Here is a 25,627-nt window from a genome sequence, read left to right as displayed (position 1 = left end):
ATTAATATAGATGCTTAAACTTTGAATTTAAAATTAAGTTTTAGGTAGGAACTTGCTTTCCCTTGGCCTCGTGTTTCCATGTGGAGGGAAATTCACTCAAGCGGTGCTCCTGGTCTCTCTACCCAGGAGGCACGAGCGGCTTATGTGACAGGGGACCTCATGTCAAAGGCTCAGGCATGGATGACAGCCCTTTCTGATTCCCCCTCCCCGGCCAGGCTGCCTGCAAACACACCTGCGATGCAGCCATAGACACCGGCCCGGCCCCCGACAGAAGCCTCTGGTGGTTCAGTGAATCTGGCCGATTCTAGGCAAATTACCACTGAGCTTACAGACCTGAAGTCACACTTCGACACATGTTCACTGTGTTTACAGTGACAATCAGATCTCCCAGCTTCCAGGTCCTGGGTCTGGCTCACAAACAGACGCAACTTAGGGATCAAAAAATAGGCGGCATTTTTAAAGTCCCCCTAATCCCCCAAATTGAGCACTGACTAAGTAAAAAATAACAGTGGTCTCAGAAAAGATGGCAAGGACAGACAGGCTGTGGTCCCTGCCCTCAGGGCCTGCAGGACCGCAAGGGTGCAAGCACGCCCCCGAGGACACTGCCACAGGAGGATCTCCACACGGCAGAGAGGACAGCGAGCGATCCTGACAGCAGAGAGAAGGGAAGCGCGGGCTGGGGAGAGACAGCATTATTTGACCTGCATGTTTGAGGAATGAGTAGAATTTTTAGGCAGACAACAAAGGGAAAAGGGTATTTCAATTTTATGAAAACAACACTTGAAACAAAAGCTAATAAAACCCATTAATCAAGCTTATGAGAAAACTAATGGGGCAAGAGGGAGAGTGGAAAGGAAAAGGGCTGCGGCTGCTCAGGCGAGGGACCTGCTGGGAGATTCTCCAGAGAGAACTGGGGGAGTTCCCCACTCACGGACACCAAGAAGGAGCCGGAGGGGAGGCTTCCAGACTCTGTGGATGGATCTGTGTCAACGCCAACAAATTAAAGGAACATTCAGGAAGAGAAAGCAGCGAGCTGCAGAAGGATGCAGGGGACCTAAGGGAGCAGTCAGGACTTCTGAGGTGCACAGGGTCTGACAGACATTTAGACACTCAGGCCTGGTCCTCAGGGTATCACTGACAGCAGAGCGCTGTCTTCATACGCAGCAGAGAGGAAACTTCTGATAGAAATATGATTTCAGGGACAGAACAGGTGGCGCAGAAAAGGAAAACTGAGGATGAAGCCAAGAAATACAAATCTTTACGGGACAGGGAGGAAGAGAAGCCTCAAAGGAGACAGTACAACAGAGGCATGAGAAAATCAGCAGAGGGGACTTAGCGGGAGAGGTTCAAGTAACCAGGCAAAGCAAGACGCTGCTGGACAACCAGGGAGCCACATGATCCCTACAGGAACGTCAGCACAGTGGGAGCCCATGGGGTCCCTACAGGAACGTCGGCACAGTGGGAGCCCATGGGGTCCCTACAGGAACGTCAGCACAGTGGGAGCCACATGGTCCCTACAGGAACGTCGGCACAGTGGGAGCCCATGGGGTCCCTAGAGGAACGTCGGCACGGTGGGAGCCCATGGGGTCCCTACAGGAACGTCGGCACGGTGGGAGCCCATGGGGTCCCTACAGGAACGTCGGCACGGTGGGAGCCCATGGGGTCCCTACAGGAACGTCGGCACAGTGGGAGCCCATGGGGTCCCTACAGGAACGTCGGCACAGTGGGAGCCCATGGGGTCCCTACAGGAACGTCGGCACAGTGGGAGCCCATGGGGTCCCTACAGGAACGTCGGCACGGTGGGAGCCCATGGGGTCCCTACAGGAACGTCGGCACAGTGGGAGCCCATGGGGTCCCTACAGGAACGTCGGCACAGTGGGAGCCCATGGGGTCCGTACAGGGACGTCGGCACAGTGGGAGCCCATGGGGTCCGTACAGGGATGTCAGCACAGTGGGAGCCCATGGGGTCCGTACAGGGATGTCAGCACAGTGGCAGAGCAGTGGGAAGGAGTCAGAATCAGATTGAGGATTCACTGGGAGGTGAAAATGGAGGCAGTAAAGAGAAACTACCCTTCACTGAGCCTTCAGTAAGGCTAGGATTTCTACGAAAGATCAAGGAAGACGGTAAAATATCTGAGAAAAGGAACTATTCCTCGGTGGCTCTAAAAAGCAATGCTTCTAAACATTTAAGCCACACTTTGATTTAAAATCTGGGAACTGAAAAGTTACTAGCAGGCCTGTAACTCACTCCTTCCCAATCAGGGAACAAGGGGGATTGAACGACCTCAAGCAGACCCTGAAAACAATGGGAGGAAAGTGCAAAGACCTTGACCAGACCTCCCTGTAAATATGCAGTGGTATTTGCTCATGAAACGATAAAAGAGAGTCCTTATCTATTAGACGTCTTACATATAACTAATATATATAACTAATCTTTCTGGATCTTTTATTGTAAACCCAAAATTTCTTGATTTATGGCTCATGGCTAGATTGGGCAATGGGGTAATCCATAAGTATTTTTGCCATTTGTGTAATCAACGGAATATATAATGGAGGCACTCAAAACCTGAGTGGCTTCCCTTGCCAACAGCGTCTCTACACACATCACCCAGAATTCATCTGCTGACCTGGGCCAAGCCTCCCAATAAGGGAGAAAAGGGAGAAAAGGGAGAAAAGGGAGAAAAGGGAGAAAAGGGAGACCTGACACTTTCGATCCTTTGGGAACAGAGCGTGTCAGATGTGCCCGGTGCCCCTTTCTCTCTGAATCGTCAGTGAAGGGCAGCGTTGGGCACTGAGTCTGACTTAACAGTTTCATCCTTTCTATCAACACAAAGCTTCATTTATTTTCAAAGTGAGACAACTTCAGAAAAAGGCGTAAGTATAACAGCACAGATGTGTTCGTGATGATGGTTTAGAACGAGCAAACTGTTCAACCTTAATAGCTCACGTCTGTGGGAATACATTACAATCTTAAGAATATGAAATTAAGTTTTTAACAAATTTTCTCTAACGTTTTTTCTACTATGTACTAGGCATTGACATAAGAAGTTCTCTGGCCAAGCAGAGACATTACCTTACCTAGAAAACCCTGCAAGTGTCCTTCTTCCTACTCTGCACACCCTGTTTGGGGACTTTAGGTGCATTTTCCAAAGAGAAGGAAGTCACCACGGGTGACACTGCTGTGCTCTGCTTCACAGCTGCTTACAGATGTGTGCACAGAAGGGCATTTGGGGCCCTTATCCTCCAAACCAATAGGCATCTACAACTTCTGTAATTTTCTTGATGAAAACTCATCTGTCTATATTTTCTTCTTGGCAAGAAAGTGACCCCAATAAATTAAAGACCATTGGTAATTCCAATCGCTGTCCCCTTTCATTTTTTAATGGAAATTCTTTTTTATTCAACATAGAGAGTGAATATAGGTTTCAATCCTATTTTTTCTTCTTCCATCAAAAGTAAGCACGTTCACTTTGACCTCATCTGACTATACAATAATTGGGGTCAGATTATCTTTCTACTGGCTGACCCGAGGTAAATTCATGAACAGGTAGACTTGTGAACTCTACAGCCTCAGCGTGACAGGGACACACTCCACACAGGCTGCGGCATCAGAAGAAACCTGCGCTGTCCAGTGCAGCAGCCACAAGCCACACGTGCCTGCTGAGCACTGTGAATAAAGGAATGCAAAAGATCAACCAACAGGTTATATGCTGAAGTGATAATATTTCAGATCTATACTGGGTTAAAGTATTAAACTTTATTTCACCTTTTTAATGTGGCAGCCAGAAAACTCAAAATTACACATGTGGCTCACATTACATTTCTATTAGATGGCACTTATCTAGATGATATTAAAATTGTTAGGTGTTACTTCTATTACAAATTTTACAAATATAAAAGAAAATAAAAAAGAGTTTTTAGTAGAATCTTACAAAGATACTAAAAAATGGGGATGCATACCTGTACCTATTATTCAATTCCAGGAATGAACATCTCATAAATAAATGAATGGAGTCAGACTAGAAAGATTGCTAGAGAAGAGCCTTAAGCAGCCTCTGAAGAAGAGGATATGTGGGTTATACTAGCACAACTAAGCATTTTTCTTCAGGATTTGTAAAGAAGTGGTATGCACATTTCCAGTGAATGACTTCTAATTGAAAAGAGATAATTATAACCAAGGCCCTCAATTATAACCAAGTTTACTGGAATAGAAACTTCCAGCATAATGGAAATATTAGCTGTTCACAACTAGGAGACAGTGTAATACATAATTATTGAACACATTTGAATTAAAATCAGAATTATTTATTAATCAATTAAAATGTTAAGCAAAATTATGTGTGTGTACATACGGGCATATATATAATGTGTGTTTATTTTTCTAAGGCATCAGGAAATCTATGATGAACATATTTTTTGTTGTCAGAATATAATTTAATGCAAAACATGATCTATATCAAAGAGGACATTGATTAAAAAATGACTGCAGATGCACAAAGGAAGCGTGCTCTCTAAACAGAACTCTCGTGAGTGTGTCGAAGACTGCTGTTAAACCTTCACCTCTAGGTATCAGCGGGACAACAGGAAAGTGCCCTCCCCTTCAGACAGCTCCCTGGACCGTGAACCTATCAGCCTACTGAAGGCTCCCTGAGTGGAGTGTAAATGAAAGGGCTGAACAGCAACAGAGGAAAAAAGCGGCAGCCAGAAGCAGTTACAAATTACACCCCAGCATTTGCAACACATCCATGGAAATATGTGGAGGTGTGCCCTGGGGCCTGGCCACATCCACGTATCTCCACACAGACGCGTGTGACGGGGAGGGAAATGGAGACAGCCAGTAGCGTGAACATGAATGAACAGAACTGTGAGACTCACACGGCACAAACAGTGGTTGGAAACCGTCACTGGTACAAATGAAGGAAATTAAGAAAGTCTTTACTTTATACCTTTCTCGTTCTGGTGAATGCAAACTAGCGTCTGGTCTCAAGCAGGTGGTACTAGCACTCCTGGCCCTGTCAAGGGAGGGCCGCAGCTCACTAGAGCCAGAGCATTGCATCCAGCGGTAGAAGAGAAAGACAAGAAGACAGAGAGGAAGACCACGTTAGAGCACAGAGCACACACCGTCCCCCACACAGACGCAGAGCCACTGCCCGCCCGTCAGGGGCCAGAGCAAAAACGTTTGTTTAGAAAAAGAAACTAAACAAAGATTATGCTTGAATGGCTTTGCATAATTTTTTTAAAAAGGATCTCAGACTGAAAAATGAGACTAAATCGCACCTACTTATGGAGAAACTAGATACAGAAAGCACTAAAACAAAATGCCTAAAATTTATTACCAAGAACAGATGCCACACCAAAACAAAATGAAGGACATCGGAGGAGGAGAGTCTCAGGGCTCAGCTACTGGTTCACAACACCGGGCAGGGCAGCGGAAGGCGACTTCCGCGGGGTCTTACCTAGCCCAGATTTCATCAGGACACGTCAGTGCTCCTGAGTTAAAGTGCTCCTGATGGGGGCGGAAATCCTGTCTAGTCACTGGTCTGGGTTTGGTATGTGCAGGCAGAATTGAGCTTCACAAATCAAAATTGTCCAAAAATAAAATAATATAAAATTAATTATCACAATCAAAATCAACACGGAAAACAACAAATAAATGACAAAGACGACAACTAGAATTCTGATATTTGAGCAAGTAGATTTTGGTTAGAGAAACACTCTAGAATTCTTAAGTTTTATAATTAAAAGTATTTCTAGATATTACCATTAATTTAATGTTTCTCTGGGTATAATTAATTTCAAGAGGAAATGTGAATGCTTCATTAGCATGTAAGTCTGCTATTTTTAACAGGCAGAGCATGAGGGACGCGATTGCCGTGCTCTCTGTTGGGACTCACCTGTGAACATCCCAGTGGGAACTGCTCTCTAACAAAGGCATCTTGGGCGGCAGCGTTTTATAGTGCCTAGCAAGATGTCTGGAACGTGGCCACACAAACAGGCAGGAAACAGAAAAATACACATGAAGCCAAGTTTACCAGGATATGAAAAAAGTAGGAGGCCCCTATAAAGCTACAAACTTAGATGGACTTTTTGACTTTTTCTCAAAAGAACCACAATAATTATTTGAAGATAGGATGCGAATTATGAAAATATGGAATCATAAACATCTGTCTTCATAATTAAGATGAAGACTCAGAATTTCAATTTAATTGCCTTAATTGGAAAAATCTCTGCTAACTAAACTCTATGAATTAACCAATATTTAAATTTACTATTTAATCCCTGATTTAATATTATACCTGCTTCTATGGAAGAAAACAACTCAGCTAAAAGTACCAACCAAATGATTTATGTAATTTGGGAATTAAAATACCACTGAAAGTTAGTATTCTACTACGAAGTACAGAGCTGCCCAGCATTACAGGGACGAGTTAGTGACGGTCCTGCATTGCGGCAAAGAGCCAGGGGTCCAGAAGTGCTTCTAGTGGAGGGAGTTCTCCCACTTACCAGCTTCTGGATCCAAATCCACCACAGGCAAAATTTACCACGGAAACTGGGTGTGACGGGCATTAGTTGCAAACCAGAAGACGAATTCTGATTTGGCAGAAAACAGCAGAAACGAGGCCCAACTTTATCCGAATTCCTTTAAAATCCATGAGGGCTTCTAGACTGTCTACCCCACCAAGGGCAAACTGGCTCCAGTCAATTAAGTTTTGATAATTTAATAATGTTTCTACAAATTTAACTTCTGATTATGAAAATCCATTGTCCATGTTGGCTTAAAGAAAGGGAAACAGAAGGAAAGAGCACGTAACTCATAGGATAAAGGTCTGAGCTCCCCCATGCCTTCGCCACTTACCGGCTGTGAACCTGGGTGAGGCAGTCACATCAGCCTTTTTATGCATTTAAATACCGGGGGGACGTAGCAGCACTTAACAGGGATGCTGTGGGACTGAACGAGGCACAGGTGTGGCGCCCAGGACCTGGGGGGCTGCCACAGCATCTCCTCTCTCAGGACCTAGGTTCCAGGGTTAAACGACGTGGGCGAAATGGATCACACAAGGTGAGTCAGATTTCTTTAGTGCCCGACCAACCTTAACGTGCTGTGCAGACAAATCCCCAGGGAGAGGAGGGGCTTTAACTTGCAAATGTTCCAAAATCTGTTGCACTCACAAATTCTTTAACTGGAGGAAGCCTGCACAGGACCAACTCCCCAGGACATATTTGTGCAGGAACTAGTCTGGTGGAGAACATCAAACAGACTCGATTTTGAATCCTTGCTCTATTACTTATCAAGTTAAACTTTCTTAGCCTCTTTCCTCATCTGTACAATGAGTTAGCAATATTCCTATCATATAAATTACTATTAGGAAACTAAGATAAAGTAGGGACTCGAATGTTGTTTTCCTATGTACTGGAAAGTAGTAAATCCTCAAATTTTATTCTTGGAAGTTCTAAGTGAGTATGATACGCTGTATTTTGAAGATAAGATTGAATAGAACGATGAAACTACTAGTGGATCCTATTGTGCACACCTGATAAATATCACCCTTCGAAGTGGAACATAAGGGGAACACGACGGTATACAAGCTATTCTGCTTAGGCCGCTGGTGGGAGGACGTGAAGGAGCACCCGCAGCTGGTACCAGGCACACACCAGTGCCTAACAAATGTACTGTTTTCTGTCTGTTTTTTACACTTGTGGTCACATCAGCAGGACTGCGAGAAAACTTTTCTGAATCTGTAAACAAATCATTCCTATTAAACTACTCATCAGGACGACCAATAGGAAGCCTGGACAGTTCAGCCTTATAAACAATCTGAGTTGATTTTCACAATATTTATGATTTTATATTTTTGCCCCAGTTCACATCAGAACTAACATTTCCTCATGTTTTCCTGTGGCACCACAAGCAAACGTGGCCGTGGTCATCACAGGACAGTTAATTCTTAGCAGGGTGACCATGTCTGTGTCACTGAGCAGAACCACTCGTGACCAGGGACGCGGTCATGTCTGCACCCGTCCCGCATTGTGGGCTTGCCAGGCATGGATCTTTCCTTCTCTTTCCCATTTCCTTCTTATTGGCCAAAATATCTGAAAGAGTATGTCTGTGTGTTGGTTTGTTTCACTGACTACTTCCTGATTTTCCATTAACTCCAAATTGACAATAAATATCTGCAGACTGTATTGGATGAGTAATTTGTAAGAGGACTTATTTCTCACGTCATCTAAGATGTGATGAGGTGAAAATAAAGCATTCGTTTCTAAGCTCCAGTTTGGAGGAGAGTATCACATCCTCCTTTATCTCATCTTTAAAGAGGCATCAGGTCCTTACAAGCCTTTGTGGGAAAGTCTGTATGGTAGCATTTCTGAACTGCCGGGTGAGGGAGGGAGGGTTTAGAAGTTAGCACGTCAATATCCTCACTCTTTATCAAGAAGGGAGCTGAAGCTCAGCCATTAAAAATGAACCGGTAAAGATTCTATTAACAGCAAACAGAATATAAACAGTAGATCCCAAAAGGAAACAAAAAAGACTAAAACAAAGCAACATATAACGGTGAAAACAAAACGCTGCCGTGCACAGACCAGTCCTCTCCTGACTAGACAGGCGTGTGCGCTGTGGGAGCCACTCAGAGTGAGCACTGCAGAGGCCGGCTCCTCAGTCCGAGGAACATCTAAGCGGTGCCACCGAGGCTCATGGGTCTCCAGACTTTGATACACAGACAGAAAAGTTGTCTGCCTGGATCAGAATTAAAATAGACTTGGAGCCTTTTCCACAACCTCCATATAAAACAAAGCAAGTTTTGAATACTTGGGAAGGTAATGTGACGTATCTGTAACAATACCACTCAGGGAGAGACAGGAGGAGGGCAGAATGGAGAGTCAGCACACACAGCCCCGCCGAGGGCCCAGTATTTACCTGGTCGTGTGGAGGCACTCCGCACTGCGTCCTCGTTTTGCCCTGGGCAGCATGAGAAGCTCACTGCACGGACAGGATGACGGTGAGTGGAACAGATAAAGGATGAGGCATTAAATGATGCGGTTATGCCAATGGTATGCCGATGAAGACATGAAAAGGGAAGAAACCAGATTGTCTGCACTAGCATATTTGCTTGAGAGGTTAAACAAAAATAAACATGACAGTATTCTTAAAAATTTTAAACAATAAAGTACAAACATTATGGTCAAAGTCCTAGCTCTTGCTGATTTGCTACTGTATTCCAAAGTGATTTTATAGAATGTTAAAACAAAACAGAACTAACCTAAACTTTCCCCAAATAAGATGTAGAACTCTATTGCAAATTCTAGACGCTTGGGTATTTCAATACCTTTTAAAAGGTCTATAAATCTGGCCTTTCTGACACTAATGGGAACCCTAAAATTTTCTACTTCTTTTTAGCAACTTAAAGCATCATAGTTTTCTTGGCTCTTAGAGCCACTGAAATGCATTATCACATACGTTTCTTCTTAACCAACCAAAATATACTTGACTAGGATTGTTTTATTTTAAAATTGATCCTTTTTCAACACTCTAATTTCACTCTATTGAATGCCCTCGTCAAGAAGTCCTTTTTCTTCCCTCCTCACCTCCATTCACGTGGCCCCATGAATCCTGAGAAAGTGGCCCTCCGTCAGCTCGACTTAGGCTGAGCAGTGTGGAACCCAGTACCTCAAGGGTCCCTGTCCCAGGACCCACTCTCTGGAAGGTCACGGCACCGCTTCCCGCAGGAGGGTGACAATTAGAGAGGAAAGAACTTCTACTTGAGTTCTGTGTCCCTGACTACACAGCAAGAAGTCAATCATTGAGCACCACTATCATTTCCATACTCCTCCCCGGAAGTTCTCCACTCCAAAGAGACAGAGGAGAATGTTCAACAAGGGGCACCATAAAACCTAGAGTCAGATCCTGAGCCTGTGGTCAGGCTCCCTGTGCGGGGGTGTGGTTCCTTAGAGGAGAAAGTCGGTGGGCACGCAGGACAATCGAGCCATAATGATGTCTTTTAGAGATTGTGTCCAGGAAGTACTGGTTCATAAACAAATGCAGAACTAAACTTGAGTACACATCTATATCGGAAAGGACTCAACTCAATATTTCGTACTTTATAGACATTTTATGGATGTAGGTATATAAACAATTATTATGCAAGTTCTCACAGAAACTCTGCAATATTAACTGTCTTTCAGATGACCTGTATCCAAAACTTTTCATTACATAAGAAACATATTTTCTTAATTACATAAGAAACATCCCAAAGACTGCAACTCATAAAAAACGAAATATCTGAAAATTGCTTGTGTAGGCTCCCTCCTGTAATTTAGGTTAGCGCCTTAGTCAAAAACAGGTGTACATTTAAAACTGGCTAAATACACATTTTGATTTTGTAAAAAAATGCACATACTATGACAATATAACGTTACCAAATATTGCCTAGAGTTGCATTCCCATTAGAATATCCTGACAGTTGTTCTCTGACAGAAGTCCAGTTTGGAGCAAAGGAACACTGACTCTGTGAGGTACTATGGCGAGATAGCGAGCACATTAAAACAGAGCACAGAAAGGTGTATAGTGTTGAGATCATCACTTGGACAGATACCTGTCTTGTTCTGATAAATACTGACTATCCACATCTCTGGATCTGTGATCAACTGGGCTTCGGGAGGCATCATGGTGTCTGGTTGGAGAACGTGACCTTCTGGTTGGATGAATTTCATCTAAACTCCTAAAATGATTAAAAAAATTCAGACACATCAAAGTGCATCATCTTCCCCAGACAGGCCAACAGACTAACAGGGAAGGACTGACCGTGATTGGCAAGCAACTGACACGGCTTGAAAATTGTCAGCATCATAACCAAATACCCACGTTATCCATGGGCTAATGGTGTTCATTCCCTATGAGGGCTGGGCCTGAGCCGCACTTCTCCAGCCTTCTGTGGCACCTCTATCAAAAAAGCACCAGATTTCATCTGCACTTTTAATCAAAGCTTCAGTGTATTTCAGGGAAAGATGAAGCAGAGAACTATAGTACTGAGAGTTTATACACTTTTCCAGGTATTTAAAATGCTTCAAAGAGACAGTCTTAAATTTCTCAAAAATGATTTCTGCCTCTTAACCTTATCCTCTTTGCCACTTCTCTTCACAGGTCTGATTCACAACCATACAATTTCTCCTGAAAGGGGAGAAACCAGGAAACAGGATACAAGACAGTTATTCAGAAACAGTGCTGGAACAGAAACTTTTTCCACTCCCAGGAAATTTCTTGAGATTAAAGAAAAGAATGTTGCCTAGGTTGGGCAATGAACACAAAGGCATTCTGCCTACAAATGATTCTGGAAAAAAAGAACCTGATTGACTAAACCACGATTTCATTTCAGTTAGAGCCTTGTGGCCGTTTACACTGTATCACAAGAAAAAGGCGTGTTGGGCACTGGGGCACCTCAAAGCTTACCTCTGTAATGGCACATTTGGTAAACGGGAGCGCGGCCGGCCTTGGTCACCGCCGCGATGAGGAGACACGGAGCGCGAGCGGTGATGCGAGGTCCTCTGCTGTTCCGGCACAGTTAACGTCGCAGGTTTGCTTTCTCTAGCACTAGACCTGTAACCCACTGGTGAGAACAGACACACAGCGTCAGTCAGTGTTCTTGTACGACGCGAACATGCATGCGGAGGTGTCAAACGATATCTAAAGCAGCCATTGACCCACTAAGATTCAATGCCATGCGATCAGTGTTCCCAGGACTCTCTCGGTAAGTCAGTAGACGCACAGAGTGTGTCACACACATGCCTGAGAGCAGACTACCGCTGGGCTCAGAGGCAGCATGGAGATGACGGACACAAATACGACAGTTGAGACCTCAGAAGGGATGATGACTTGTGATGCCATTTTAATTTAAAGAATGAACGAGTTAGAGACTTTTCAGCAGCACAAATCAAGCACTTGACAGTGAACTATAGTTTATACAAAGTCAATGCTTAGAAATTTGGTGTCTCTTTATATGTTATTTTAATTTTTCTTCCAAAAGATAAATTACATAAGTTGGATTTCAGATAGCTTCACTAATAAGAAAATGAAAATGGTATCACACCAATTTTAATTAACAAAGAAGAGTACCAGATTTTCACTATTACAAATACTGATTGCGAATTTTGCAAACCATAGATAATACTGCAATTTTCAAGTGAAAACACTGCATGAGTGAGAGGACCGTGGCAAGAACGCAGAGAAAAAGAACTAACCATGGAGTCTATCCCAGACACTGGAGACCGTCCCACAAACATGCTAATTAGTATCATAATTAACACAGTTAACATAGTTGCAATTAAAAATAAATTCTAAAAGTCATTCTCCCTTGAAGTAAAAAGGTTTATATCATCTCTGATTTACTTAAGATAATCTCAAATCCATAGTAACAGTTTAATGAAAATTTTTTAACAAGGGTCACTGTTTGCTATTATCGGAAGGAAAATAAAAAATTCTGTGGCCAAAGGAAAGATAACTATATTTACAACTATATAAAATGTACATGAACCACAAACACACAAAATTTGATTGGGCAGCCGGAACTGTTGTCATTTATTTACCTGATAACTCTCACATTGTTTTTAAAAGTATGGTTAAGATCATTAATTCCCCAACAGTTCATCTGTTGTAACTTTATGATCTCGTGACTAAGCTTAAAGCATAAGGAAGGTCTTTAAACATTTCATAAAGTGCAATTTGACAATATTGGGAGCAAAGAACCTCGACCACTTTGCCACTCTCTAAATACATCAGAACAATGACCAAGTGATATAACCATAAATGTTATAATTTCAGATACTTCATTTTATAACAAAAGTAATAGGAATTAAGCTATTATTTTGAGGTTTTGTTGTTGTTCAGATGTATAAATTGCAATTATTAGGTCAAGAAAGAGACAAAGTTAATTTACATGTAACGAATTTATTTCACAGCTTATTTTAAAAAATGGTGGCTATTATTAAAGATAATTAATTCAAGGTCTGAATTAATTAAACATTTTAAATTATCATTTGGTATCATTTAATAACATTTGGTATCAATTAGAGAATAAACACGGAAGGTCAATATTGAATTGGGAACACCATTTCAAGATTTCAGTGGATATTCAAGGTATGTAAATAGAAGTTTAAGATTTGGTATAATTAATTATTATGAAAGAACTTTTAGAGAATTTAGGCATCTTGCCGTTAAAAGGGTATAGTTAATTTTTTTCTTGGGTTCTTTGTGTTTACATATAAATTAAAGTCTTTTTTTACCCTATCCTAATATGCATTCATAACTCTGTGCTTTTTACATTAATCTGGCTTTCTTCACATTATGTGTAATTTATTGTCGACAACATGTACTCTACCTTCTGGAAAAGATGGCAGGGAACTGCGACTTCATGCTCATCTCAATGTTCCCAGTGGCTCAGAGTTAGAAGTAGCAGTTTTTTTCCATTTTCTCAATTTGCAATAATTCTCTGAAAAGTTGAGGTTGTCAGATGCCTCACCTCAGATAGGCCACTCTGTACATAGTTATTTTTATTCTTCTTAAGCAGCTAAAATTACTCATTTATCTTAAATAACAATAAGCTTAGGATAACTACTGAGCTAATAAAATGTAGCTCCAGAGGTCTCTCGACTGCCCTCGGAACCGTAGATCCGCAAGTGGGGAAAGGTGGGAAACACATCAGACAAGAGCTCAGAGCTCTGTGATTCTAGAAAAGTCAAGGTAGCGGAAATGTAAGGTTTGGCTGTGGGAGAACATCTAAACGAGGCTCCCGAACTTCTTCAGGAAACGAACAAAAGCAGGAAACTCTTCTCTCTTCCTGTGGATGCTGCAGAAAGCAGAAGCAACTTTGTCCCCAGCCTCTAAAAGTACACAGCAATGTACCAACATGGCTGTTTATTAACTTATCCCTCGCTTTATTTTAGCTTCCTGCCCTTATTTTACCAATTCCTCCTCTCTCCCCTTTCTTTAAAATGCATTGTGTATCACTATGTGACTTGCTATATTATATTGCCACACATACGTATCTTTAGAAGCCGCCATATACTCATTTGGATCAATGAAGAGTACACCTGGAAAATATAACTAAATTGCATTATGTCCTTTATTAATTTATGGAGCGACTCTGGAACATAAAATATTACTTATTGGTTATATAATTTATTGGTTGCATTTTATTAAAAGTTTGCCTCATTACATTTTAAATGCCAAATAAAAATGAGTATTATTTTAAGTGACAATTTAGGCACTGCTTCTTTTTGATACGAGAGATTGCATATGTTTGCAAACACCATGAGGTGGTGTATTTCAGAATGGAACCTGCATCTATTTAGGATTCAGGGCTTTTTGGTGATCTCCAAGAAGGAACCCAAGTGCCGTGGGTCCCCTGCCTCCCATTTTGGCTGCTGTCCATGTGATTTCTCAGGGAAAGGAGAAGAAACTCACCCTTTTAGTACATATTTATTGAATTGGCCATTTATTAATTCATTCATTGACTGCACTGCCTCATCATAAAAAATATGAAATTTTCAGAAAAAGAACTCAAGAACTCAATCCCATTCACAATTGCAACGAAAAGAATAAAATACCTTGGGATAAATTTAACCAAGGAAGTGAAAGATTTATACAATGAAAACTACAAGATTTTCTTGAAAGAAATTGACGACGACATAAAGAGATGGAAAGACATTCCATGCACATAGATTGGAAGAATAAACATAGTTAAAATGTCCATTCCACCTAAAGCAATCTACAGATTCAATGCCATCCCAATCAGAATCCCAAGGGCATTCTTCACAGAAATTGAACAAAGAATCCTAAAATTCATATGGGGCAGCAAAAGACCGCAAATTGCTAAAACAATCCTGAGTAAGAAAAACAAAGCCAGAGGCATCACAATCCCCAATTTCAAAACATACTACAAAGCTACAGTGATCAAAACAGCACGGTACTGGTACAAAAACAGGTCCACAGATCAATGGAACAGAATTGAAAGCCCAGAGATAAAACCTCACATCTATGGACAGCTAATCTTCGACAAAGGAGCTGAGGGCCTACAATGGAGAAAAGAAAGTCTCTTCAACAAATGGTGTTGGGAAAACTGGACAGCCACATGCGAAAGAATGAAAATCGATCATTCTTTTTTCACCGTTCACAAAAATAAACTCAAAATGGATCAAAGACTTAAAGATTAGGCCTGAAACAATAAGTCTTCTAGAAGAGAATATAGGCAGTACACTCTTTGACATCAGTTTCAAAAGAATCTTTTCAGACACTATAACTCCTCAGATGAGGGAAACAATAGAAAGAATAAACAAATGGGACTTCATCAGACTAAAGAGTTTCTTCAAAGCAAGGGAAAACAGGATTGAAACAAAAAAACACACCACTAATTGGGAAAAAATATTTACAAGCTACTTATCCGACAAAGGATTAATATCCATAATATACAAAGAACTCACACAGCTAAACAACAAAAAAACAAACAACCCGATCAAAAAATGGGCAGAGGACATGAACAGATATTTCTCCAAAGAAGATATAAGTATGGCCAAGAGACACATGAAAAGATGTTCATCATCCCTAATCATCAGGGAAATGCAAATCAAAACTACACTAAGATATCACCTTACACCCGTTAGATTGGCAAAAATATCCAAAACCCAAAGTGACAAATGTTGGAGAGGTTGTGGAGAAAAAGGAACCCTCATACACTGTTGGTAGGAATGCAAACTGGTGCAGCCACTATGGAAAACAGTATGGAGATTTCTCAAAAAGTTAAAAATAGAAATACCCTATGACCCAGCCATCCCACTACTGGGTACCTATCCTAAGAACCTGAAATCAGCAATCCCAAGAGTCCCATGCACCCCCATGTTCATTGCAGCATTATTTACAATAGCCAAGATGTGGAACCAACCTAAATGCCCAGAAACTGACGACTGGATAAAGAAGATATGGTATATATACACAATGGAATACTACTCAGCCATAAAAAAGGACCAAATTGTTCCATTCGCATCAACATGGATGGACCTTGAGGGTATTATGTTAAGTGAAATAAGCCAGACAGAGAAAGACGAACTCTATATGACCCCACTTATAGGTGGAAGTTAACATATAGACAAGGAGAACCGATCGGTGGTTACCAGGGAAAACGGGGGGGGGGTGGGGGGAGGGCACAAAGGGGGAAGTGGTGTACCCACAACATGACTAACAATAATGTACAACTGAAATCTCACAAGGTTGTAATCTATCATAATCTTAATGAAAAATAAATAATAATAATAAAATATATGAAATTTTCGGCGAATACAATGTGAGAAGCTCTCACGAAGTGATCTCTGTTGAGATGAGTCAGTAACAACATACGCTGAGCCTGGTTAACAGCCAAGATACTTGTCAGAAAGGTCTGACGCCCTCCCTACCAGGAATCATCTGATTCCTATTTAAACATGCCAATGGGTATGATGTAGTATCACTTTTCCTCATGCAATTTCATAAAAACCAATATTCTACTAAATTTTCTGTGAAAGCATCTGTGGAGAATGTGTCTAGTTATTAGGATCTTTTTATAAATAAACAAAAACAGAAAGCAAAATATAAGATATTCTCCACTACTATTTAAAACTCTCACTGATGGTCTGATATCAAAGAGTAATACCCAAGTATGCAGATGTGCACAGCAGCAGGTTTACTGTTTTAAGAATATTTGTACTTTCACACAGTGATTAAATAATAATTTTCGCTGAGCTACAGGGAGCAAATGAAACCTAATTTTAGAGAACTCTCCATAATTTTCTCCTAGTTTTAAGGAAATTGTATATATGTCCCTCCAAACTGTGAACTTAGCCGATGGTGTGGAATGTCTACTGACTTCACCAAAATCACTGCCCTTGAGTTCAGTGCATTCCCATCTGAGAAACTACACAAATTACGGGGACATAAGTCAACATGGTCCCAGAGGAAAGCCTTTAATAACTCATATTTATATGTCCCAAGATTTTCTCTTCAATTTCTTCTTATCTGAATATTTCCTTACTTTTTATTAGTAAATCAAGGAAATAGTACAGGATTGGTGCCAATAAAATAAGCCTTCACTTTCTGACAAAAGAGTCAGATGAGAAACAGATTTGAACTGCACAACATCCTCAAAATTTTACTAACTTATACAATGGCAGAAAGATGTTGACTTGAAACAAGCATTGAATCTTTCTAAAGCATTTCCTTCTTTAAAACATACACATGACATTCTAGGTACAATCAGCGGTGAACACAGCACAGAAGCATTAGGAGTTAAGCCATGCCACATGCACCTGTGCGCCCTGCCATGCACCCTTCTCAGGATATTCCATGGAAGGCGACATCATCTCAGAAACAGAGGGAGGTCACAGACATACAATACAGAACACAGGAGAATCGAATTTCCATTTAAGAAAATTAACCATATCCTTTCAAAATGAAATTCGTATGTTCACTGATGCTCAGAGCATTGTGAAATAATGACTTTTAACCTGGCTAGCCATGCGTCTAAGGAAGAAGCTGACTAAATTTCACAAGCAGGGATGTTAATGAACAATTACTATGCATTTCATACTTTCTTAATAATTTGGAACACAAGTCACCATGGAATAATATAATACTGATTTCTCTGTGCTTCAGATCTCCACGTCAGTGTCCCAGAGCATCTGGAAACTGACGGCACAAGCGAACACAGAAGCAGAGTGAAGCGAGCTGCGCGCCCACCACGCACCTGGGGGAACCACGCCAATACCATCATCAACCTCATAATCTGAGATGTCGCTATCAGTGACGCGCTGAGACCCTGCACAACAAAGGCAAACAGAGACCTCTGTGTCTGGCTGGTCACGAGATGTAAAGGACACGGTCACATGTTCTTTTAAAGCTAATTATATTACTACCATTACTTTTGAGCAAGAATAACACAAAGTAAATACTGAACTAGATTTCGACTTTTCAAATTATTCCTTAACTGACATCTCACACTAAGAGCCTGTAGTGAATGTGTCCACTATTTTCCACCCAGTGAAGTGCCCTCCTCTGCATTTGGGGAAGATGGGCTGAGGGCAACGTTCACAGAGTCCTTCCTCGGCTGCAGCTCTACTGAGGTCCTATTACTGAAAGGGCACCCGGGTCTTCGTAAAATATTTATGTTTAGCCTTCAAAATTAGCCATTATACTGCATTAAATATTAATTTTGAGGAAATGACTTATCAGAGAAGCACTAACATAAAATATTCAATTATATGAGGAAAACAATTTGGTTCCAAGTTACCAAAATGAAACTTTTAAGTTTCAGCTGTTCAATCAGAGATTTAGTCCTAAGTCAAAAATGAATGAATAGCTACAGAAAAAAACACTGTTTTTCCCAATTACCAGACGAATAGCAACAAATGTACTTTACAATGTGTTTTTAAAAATGTTTCTTATGAATAATAATGCTAAAAATATCCAGGAACTATAAAATTATTAAAACCTCATATGTACCAACCCATCAATAATGACAGAAGTTACTCTATCAGTCAATCAACCAACAACTCAATCACTATTGGGCAAAGAACTGTAATTCAGAGTTTTTAACCTTCAGCTCTGGAATTACTCTACTATATACATACCCTACTTTCATTGGGAAAATGTAGACAATAGTTATATACATGAATATTTTTTGCATATTTCGATCTTTAATAAACATTCCAAAAACATCTGGAATGTTAATGTCTAATTATATCATTACAACACAGTTACTTCCGGTTACTAGAAGGCCTTGGACCCACTTTGCAGTCTTTTGCTGGCGCTCTCCCCGTGGATGTGCCGCCTTGGCAGGAAAGGCGAGGGCTGCGGCAGAGGTAGCGAAGACTCATCGTGTGTCTGCAGTTTGTACCAATGTGGTTCATCGTCTAGAAGGGCCGTCTCCAGCTCTATGAGGATCTGGAAGGCAGGTCTCAAGTTAAATCAAGCACCTTTACCAAAACATGCGCAAGAGCGACTGGAATTAACACAGAGCGCAGAAACGTCTCCGAGCGCCGACTCGCATCTTCCCAGACACCTCACCTCACCAAGAAATTCACTCTCTTCTTCTTGCACTCGCGGCTGATCCCACACGGTGATCTCCAACATCCGCTCTCTAAAGTCTCTGCGATGCACGTGGGAATAGACAAACGTCTGATTCCATTTTGGTTCCAGCACTTTCTTTACAGTTTTGGTCCTCCTTTTACTTTTATCACTGAAAAATAAGTATGTTTCATAAACAAAAAAGCAAAAGCAAGCACAGGCTGCCACCAGCTACAGTGACATGTAATCCTGCTACTGGGATTTTTACGATGTTTAATTCATAAGTTTTGATATGAAAATCTAACTACTCTGGGTTTGAGAGTATTCTAATTTTAACTATGATGTGAGCAGTGGTCAGGAGTCTAGGCTCATGCACAGAGACATTCTAAATGATGCCACTGTCAAAGAAGGATAGACAAATAAACAAGGGAGTGAAAATTTAAAACTGGCAGATCATTTTCAAAGAAATCTGCTGCTTGAGGGATTTTTTTTTCAGGGATAATGTAGTTTATTCCCTCATAGAGAATTATGTATTATGTTTTAAAACTATACGTCCAAACTCATCAAAATGTCTATATTAAGTGTGTGGAACTTTTGGTATATTAATTAGACCTCAATAAAGCTTTAAAAAATAAATAAAACTATATCCCAGGAGAGAAAATTCTACCTTTCTTATTAGTAAAGATTTTTGCATATTTTTCTAAAATTATTCACTACCTTCTATCTGGAAGAAAATACATTTTGACATAGGGGTTCCTGGTACGCCCGTCTACTCTAGGGGGTAGATCTGTTGCTTGTAGAACATTTACAATCAGCTGGTGTCCCACTTTGTCATACCACAGCTTCACCTAAGAGCAATGCAGAAAGGAATCAGTATTTGTAAAAACCATGAGGTCTTATAATTTTACCAAACAAAATACTAAAATTATTTTTGAAGAAAAAATTTTAAATTGCAATACAACTGAATTACAGATATTATTTCTGAAAAGCGTTATCAACTTGAAAGCATAACCATTTAGAATATGGCTTCTCTGTTCATGCATTTTACATGTGACTTAGAGATGGCAGGCCCACAGTGTTAATTTACACTCTCTTATGTCATGCATGTTATGAAATAAAACTAATAATGAAAATTCTATAAAAAACTAAGGGAAGAGGGGGATATTAAAATAGTTATCCTTGTTTTTAAATGCTAAACACAACTGTTTGGTGATTATAATTGTCTTAATGATTATATTGTGGCTAAATGCATTTCATAGTACCACCGGTTGCTGAAATAAAATGAGGTTTGATGTTAGGAACAACACAGATGAAAGATCTGGAAGACATGGAGGACCAGGTTCACTGTGGGCTGCCTGACACCAAGGAATGCTGTTTCCGAGGATGTTTTCTCACTTAATTTTTATAATTAACTTATTACAGGTTAATTTTCATGAGAGAAGAGGAAAAGAACAATGGAATTAAGCAATACGTAAATGATGCCTTCAGACTACAGGAAGGCCAGATGATATTGCCACAAAGACGTCACAGTAGCGTGCATAAAGAAAACGGGAAAATGGTGCGCTGAAACACTGTCAGACTCCTGAAACCAAAGTTCAGCAGCCAATACAGTATTCGTGCTGGCAGCAGACAACGTTAACTTCATTTGATTTTTTTTTCAATTTATAAGCTAGTTTTGGTTTTATGGTTGAATTAGAACTATGAGCATAAGTTTTTATGGCTATACACTGGAACACCTTTAAGAGTCATTGTAACAAAATAAGCTAATTCAATGTGCGATTGGCCTTTAATAGTAAGGGGAAGATTAGGGATTCAAACTGGAGCTGTATGAATCCACATCTCTAACACATCTAGGGATGTGTTTTTCATAAAACCACATGGATTTTACCCCTCCTACATACAGGTGGAGAAGGTGAGAGACTCACACACACAGTGAAAAAAAGATGGCAGAGCAGGGAAAATAAACACAAGAGACTATATACAAAGAAATTCAATCTACTAAAAATAGAAGTTAAAACCAAGAAAGGTTTAAAAAATAACAGCAAGCTTATAGTTATCTTCTTTGGTTAATTAAAACCAAGAAAAGAGCAGCAAAAACAGACTATAGAAATCCACACATGACCAAAGGAGCAAAAGATCAACTATTTATAGAATAATTCGATGCATGATTTTCTCTTAATTATTGATACGAATGTCCTGTGATCTACAGTGATCTACACACATGTGGCTTCCATCCCAGTTCTAGCCTTCGTTCTTCACTCCACTCTCCCCAGCCACAGACAAGGCAGTGGCGAGGAAAACTGGAGCTTTTTCAGAGTGATGTCAGCAATGAAGAGTTCCACTAAATGTCTTAAGTAGTTAAGAAGAATATTTTAAATTTAAGTTTCTCGGGCTCCAGGCTCATAGGGTTCTTAGGTAAATGGAACATGACTTTCTAAGCTTATTATGTCTAACTGACCGCTTACCTTAGAAGCTTTTCCATAGCACACAAAGAATAATGGATATTGTATTTACTTTTGTTATCATTTATCATGTAATGTTAAGAACATCAGGTATGCTGTAGGCACTCAATAAATATTTCCAAATAAACATACAAATGAAAGAATAATAAATAACCGCACGAAAAATTGATGAAGTGGGTCATGGTGTTAATGACTACAAATGCATCACAGACTTCAAAGAAAGACTCAGAACAGGGAGTGAATCCTAGAGGTCACCAACATGTACAAAAGTACATACAGAAAGTTGCCCTGGCAAGACTTGTGGGGCATCTTTTAGGGCTCCAGGACTCGTGGGAGAAATAACAGAAATGGAAGGCCTTTCCATCTTCTGAGATTCAAAGGAACTTGAACCTAAAATGAGAAAAAAAAAATTAAATAATTTTTTAGTAACATATTTGTAACATATGTGTGGAATAAATATTTTCTTATAAAATATAAATGCATCTGTTATTAGCAGAAAACCATAATGCATTACCATCAATAACATTAGAACCTACTTTCAACAGGATAGTCATGGAAAGTTATCATTTTGTCTTCTCTGCTTGTCTATTTTAAAGGTATTTAACATGATAAAATCAAACATTGTATTTATTTGCTTCAATTTGTCAGTGTGATTTTCTACATTTCTGGAAGGCATTATGCAGTTTAGGCTCTCGCATAACCTCACAGACAGGTAAAGGCTTCAGGCGTTTAGTGATAAGAAAGATGGCACCCCTTACGATAACTATCTTGGCTACAGGATCATCTATCAGGAACTGTACTTCCTGACATTAAAATGAATGCATGGCATAATATAATTTATGAGCCACATCTAAGCCTGGAATTAATCACTGTTTTAAAATAAGATTTACCACCTGTCTCAGTTTTGATCTTATAAATGAGTCTCTTGAAGGTATGAGAATGTCATCTCTAGTGATCCAGCATAAGTGCCTTGAATCACCTTCACGTGGAGGAGGCTGGCTCTCCACTGGGCCACTCAATGAGGCTCTCCTCCTCCTTTTGTAAATGAAAGGTCTCTCTTCCCAGATCACTGTTAAATTGAACCCTGACAGAATCAGCGTGCAGAATGTCTGTGGAGTGCTATCACCCTACCAAGGATAACCTTGAACTCAACACCCATTCAAACCTTAGCTTCACTGAGAAAATACTATCTATGGACCGCTGCCTGAGGGTATGTCACGTTTTTTTCTATATGTGTAAATTAAGTCTAAATTAAACTACACAGTATCATTCCGGGCCCTCCAAAGACTTTTAACTATAAGTAACAGGGCTATAAAATTCTTTGTTACTATGTCTCTTTTATCAAGTATCCTAGGTAATTTTTTCTTTGGGTCTCAGTACAAGAACACTGCTGCTTCTAATAATCAGTTTGTTTCTAATACTATAGCAGTTTATTTTTAAATAGTACCAACAGCATACAATTGGTCTCGCTTCCTTCTTTATACTGGTTACCAGACAGCTTAAAACCAAATCTGGGCTCATCTCTAGCAGGTAGGCAGAACCTGATGTAGATAATGCAATCCTCCAGCTCCAGTCCCTTGACTCCTGTAAGTCCACTGAACTTCACCTCTGCTCCAGCCACTCACTTCCATGATCATGCCTGACACCGTTACACTGCATTAAAATTATCTGCTAATGTGCCTACTTCCCTCTGAAGACTGCTCATGAGACTCAGCTAATCACCAACCAAACTGAATCACCAGTACCGCAATAAATGTTTATGCACAGCAAGTAGATTACTAGGTAACATAGAACTCGCATGGGTTTCCAATGATTGACATGGTTGCCAACTTCTGATATCACTGGAGATAAGCTTAGAATAGTAATACCAGCTCATTTACAACAAGTAACTAAACATGGTCAATCTTTATGCTTCAATTTCATTCAATATGTATAATAACAGAGAAATCATATACTCACTGGACTCCAGTGGAGGATGGGAGCTCTCAGGAATCCGTGGAATGTCACTAAAAGAAACAGAGTCTAGTGAAAACCCATGAGCTAAATCACCGGCCTGAGGCAGTCATAGCCACACTTTACTCAGTGCTGTCAAAATCCTTTTGGGTCTTTACAGGTGTGGAAATGAACGAGAGTTACTACCAGGGCAATTACTAATGTGCATGAATGTCAAACACCACACAAAAAAAACTGCAGTAAAAATAAGTTTTTATAGATTTAATAGCAAAACACTTTAACATGACAACAATCAGACTAATATTGTGGCTAAAATTATCACAATATTTTTACTACCAAAACAGTAGGTTTTGGAAATAAAAAATGTTAAAAGGTAATATTTTACTTCAATTCTAGAAAATCAAAATGACACGTATTTTACAAATCAGTAATATGCTTTACAAACACATCTGAAAGAGTTTACTGAATGGAGGGGATGGAGACACCTCGATGATAGAACAATACGGTGAATGTCATGGGCAGAGTTAATAAAAGGAAAAGGATGGATCGCTTTGGAAATTAAAAATGATTCAAGCTTGCAACGAAAAAGCCAAAATATTTTATATATGTGAATATATAACTAATATGCACATATATAACCCTATATAGAGATTCGTATCTCTATACTGAAGTTAGCTAGATATATGGCATTTACTGTATGATTAGAAAGTGAGTCATGAGAACACTCATTCCTGTCACACTCTCAAATTACTCTGAACAAAAATTTGTATAACCTCAGCTTAATCCATTATCCACTGCAACCTTAAGAACCCTGGGCCAGCTCGGCTTGGGAATTGTACTGCATAGAACTACTTTACCTCTGGTTTCCCAAAGATATTTTAGTATCAATTTAAGGAGATTAGCAATATGCAAGTATTAATACGACATATTAAAGCAGACTGGTGTTAGCTAGTACCAACGGAATTATTAGAATATTATTTAAGAATTTCTAACCACTTACCTTGTAACCTAACTTCATTTTTACTTTCTCTGCACTTTTAGGAGGAACAGAAACAAGAACGATGTCCTCTGATTATTTTCCTGACTCTTCATTTTCACTTTTTTGTGCAAAGTAATTCTCGTGACCACCTACAACTTATACTTCTTACAAATGACAATGCATCCTGTGTTGTGTATTTTATAAACACATTTTATTATATATTTTTGTATAGCTAATAAATTGCCTAAAATATATTTTATATGATAATTAAGAAATTAATTTGCAATACCTAAGACCCAAGAAACCAATTATTTATCTTCTGCTACCTTCTTCTAAATTAATCTAGGCAAATAAAAATAAATTATTAAAAATTCAGAAACTATAATTTTTTAGATAGTATGACTTCTTTGACAATCAGCCTCAAAGTCAATTATGAAAATTAGAATTTGGAACTCTAAGAGTAGGTGTAAGCTTTGGATTTTATGTGTCTGTGAAAGAAGGATTTTGGAGAAATTGTAAAAAAAACTTTAAGTAATTTTGATTCAAAATTTATTTAATGTTAATTGCTTTAGTAGTATTTTCAGGCAAGAATTTCCACTTTACATTTACACAAACCCTCTTAATTGGTTCCACTCACAAGTAAAGTGGTAGAAAAGCTCTAATAACAACTATTAGCATAAAGGTCAAGAATATTGTATTTGGTAGGTTGGCAAAGATGGTCACTACCTCAAGATGCCTGATATCTCTTAGACCATGTTGATCAATGTGCACATGAGTTCTATTTGGAATGATTTTTGGAATCACTATGGCACTAAGTTATGAATAAACATTTTCTTTCTGCTTTAAATTAATCACAGAATTACATTAAACCTAATTATTAAATATAGCTTGAACTCTTCTCCCAGGAATCTAATAATTTCTCTATTAACTGGAAAGTTGATGCTAGATTTGTTTGTTATTTAAATATAATCTTTGTACTCCATATTGCTTTGATTTCCATAACCCATGACAGTTTAGGGTTTGGCTATGCAGATTATCACTTTTTAAATTATTTTCATACAAAAGTAAAAATAATGAAAATTTATTCCAGTCCACTTTAATTGTCTGTTAAGTTTTTTTTAAGTAACCATGAATCAATGTTATTTTAGCTGA

General features: G+C 39.6%; 1 protein-coding gene across 50 annotated transcripts in view; it reads right to left on the bottom strand.

Moving 5' to 3' along the window:
- The window catches only part of RIMS1 (regulating synaptic membrane exocytosis 1), a 418,478-nt gene that overhangs the window by 113,246 nt on the left and 279,605 nt on the right, over positions 1-25,627 (bottom strand). For 37 of the 50 annotated variants that reach the window (XM_070584895.1, XM_070584896.1, XM_070584897.1 and 34 more), the window contains 10 exons: positions 23,503-23,549; positions 21,821-21,933; positions 19,799-19,929; positions 19,082-19,253; positions 18,805-18,958; positions 17,763-17,834; positions 11,447-11,603; positions 10,593-10,718; positions 8,918-8,980; positions 4,947-5,036 (listed from right to left, as the gene is read on the bottom strand). In XM_070584895.1, coding sequence (XP_070440996.1) covers positions 4,947-5,036; positions 8,918-8,980; positions 10,593-10,718; positions 11,447-11,603; positions 17,763-17,834; positions 18,805-18,958; positions 19,082-19,253; positions 19,799-19,929; positions 21,821-21,933; positions 23,503-23,549 — 1,125 coding nt within the window. The remainder of the gene's footprint in view (positions 1-4,946; positions 5,037-8,917; positions 8,981-10,592; positions 10,719-11,446; positions 11,604-17,762; positions 17,835-18,804; positions 18,959-19,081; positions 19,254-19,798; positions 19,930-21,820; positions 21,934-23,502; positions 23,550-25,627) is intronic. The other 13 variants (XM_070584910.1, XM_070584918.1, XM_070584911.1 and 10 more) reach the window with 2 other exon arrangements.

Source organism: Equus przewalskii, chromosome 19, assembly GCF_037783145.1.
Source record: "Equus przewalskii isolate Varuska chromosome 19, EquPr2, whole genome shotgun sequence".
Lineage (NCBI taxonomy): Eukaryota > Metazoa > Chordata > Mammalia > Perissodactyla > Equidae > Equus > Equus przewalskii.
The sequence above is the reverse complement of the archived record's forward strand: the minus strand, read 5'-3'. Positions and strand labels throughout refer to the sequence as shown.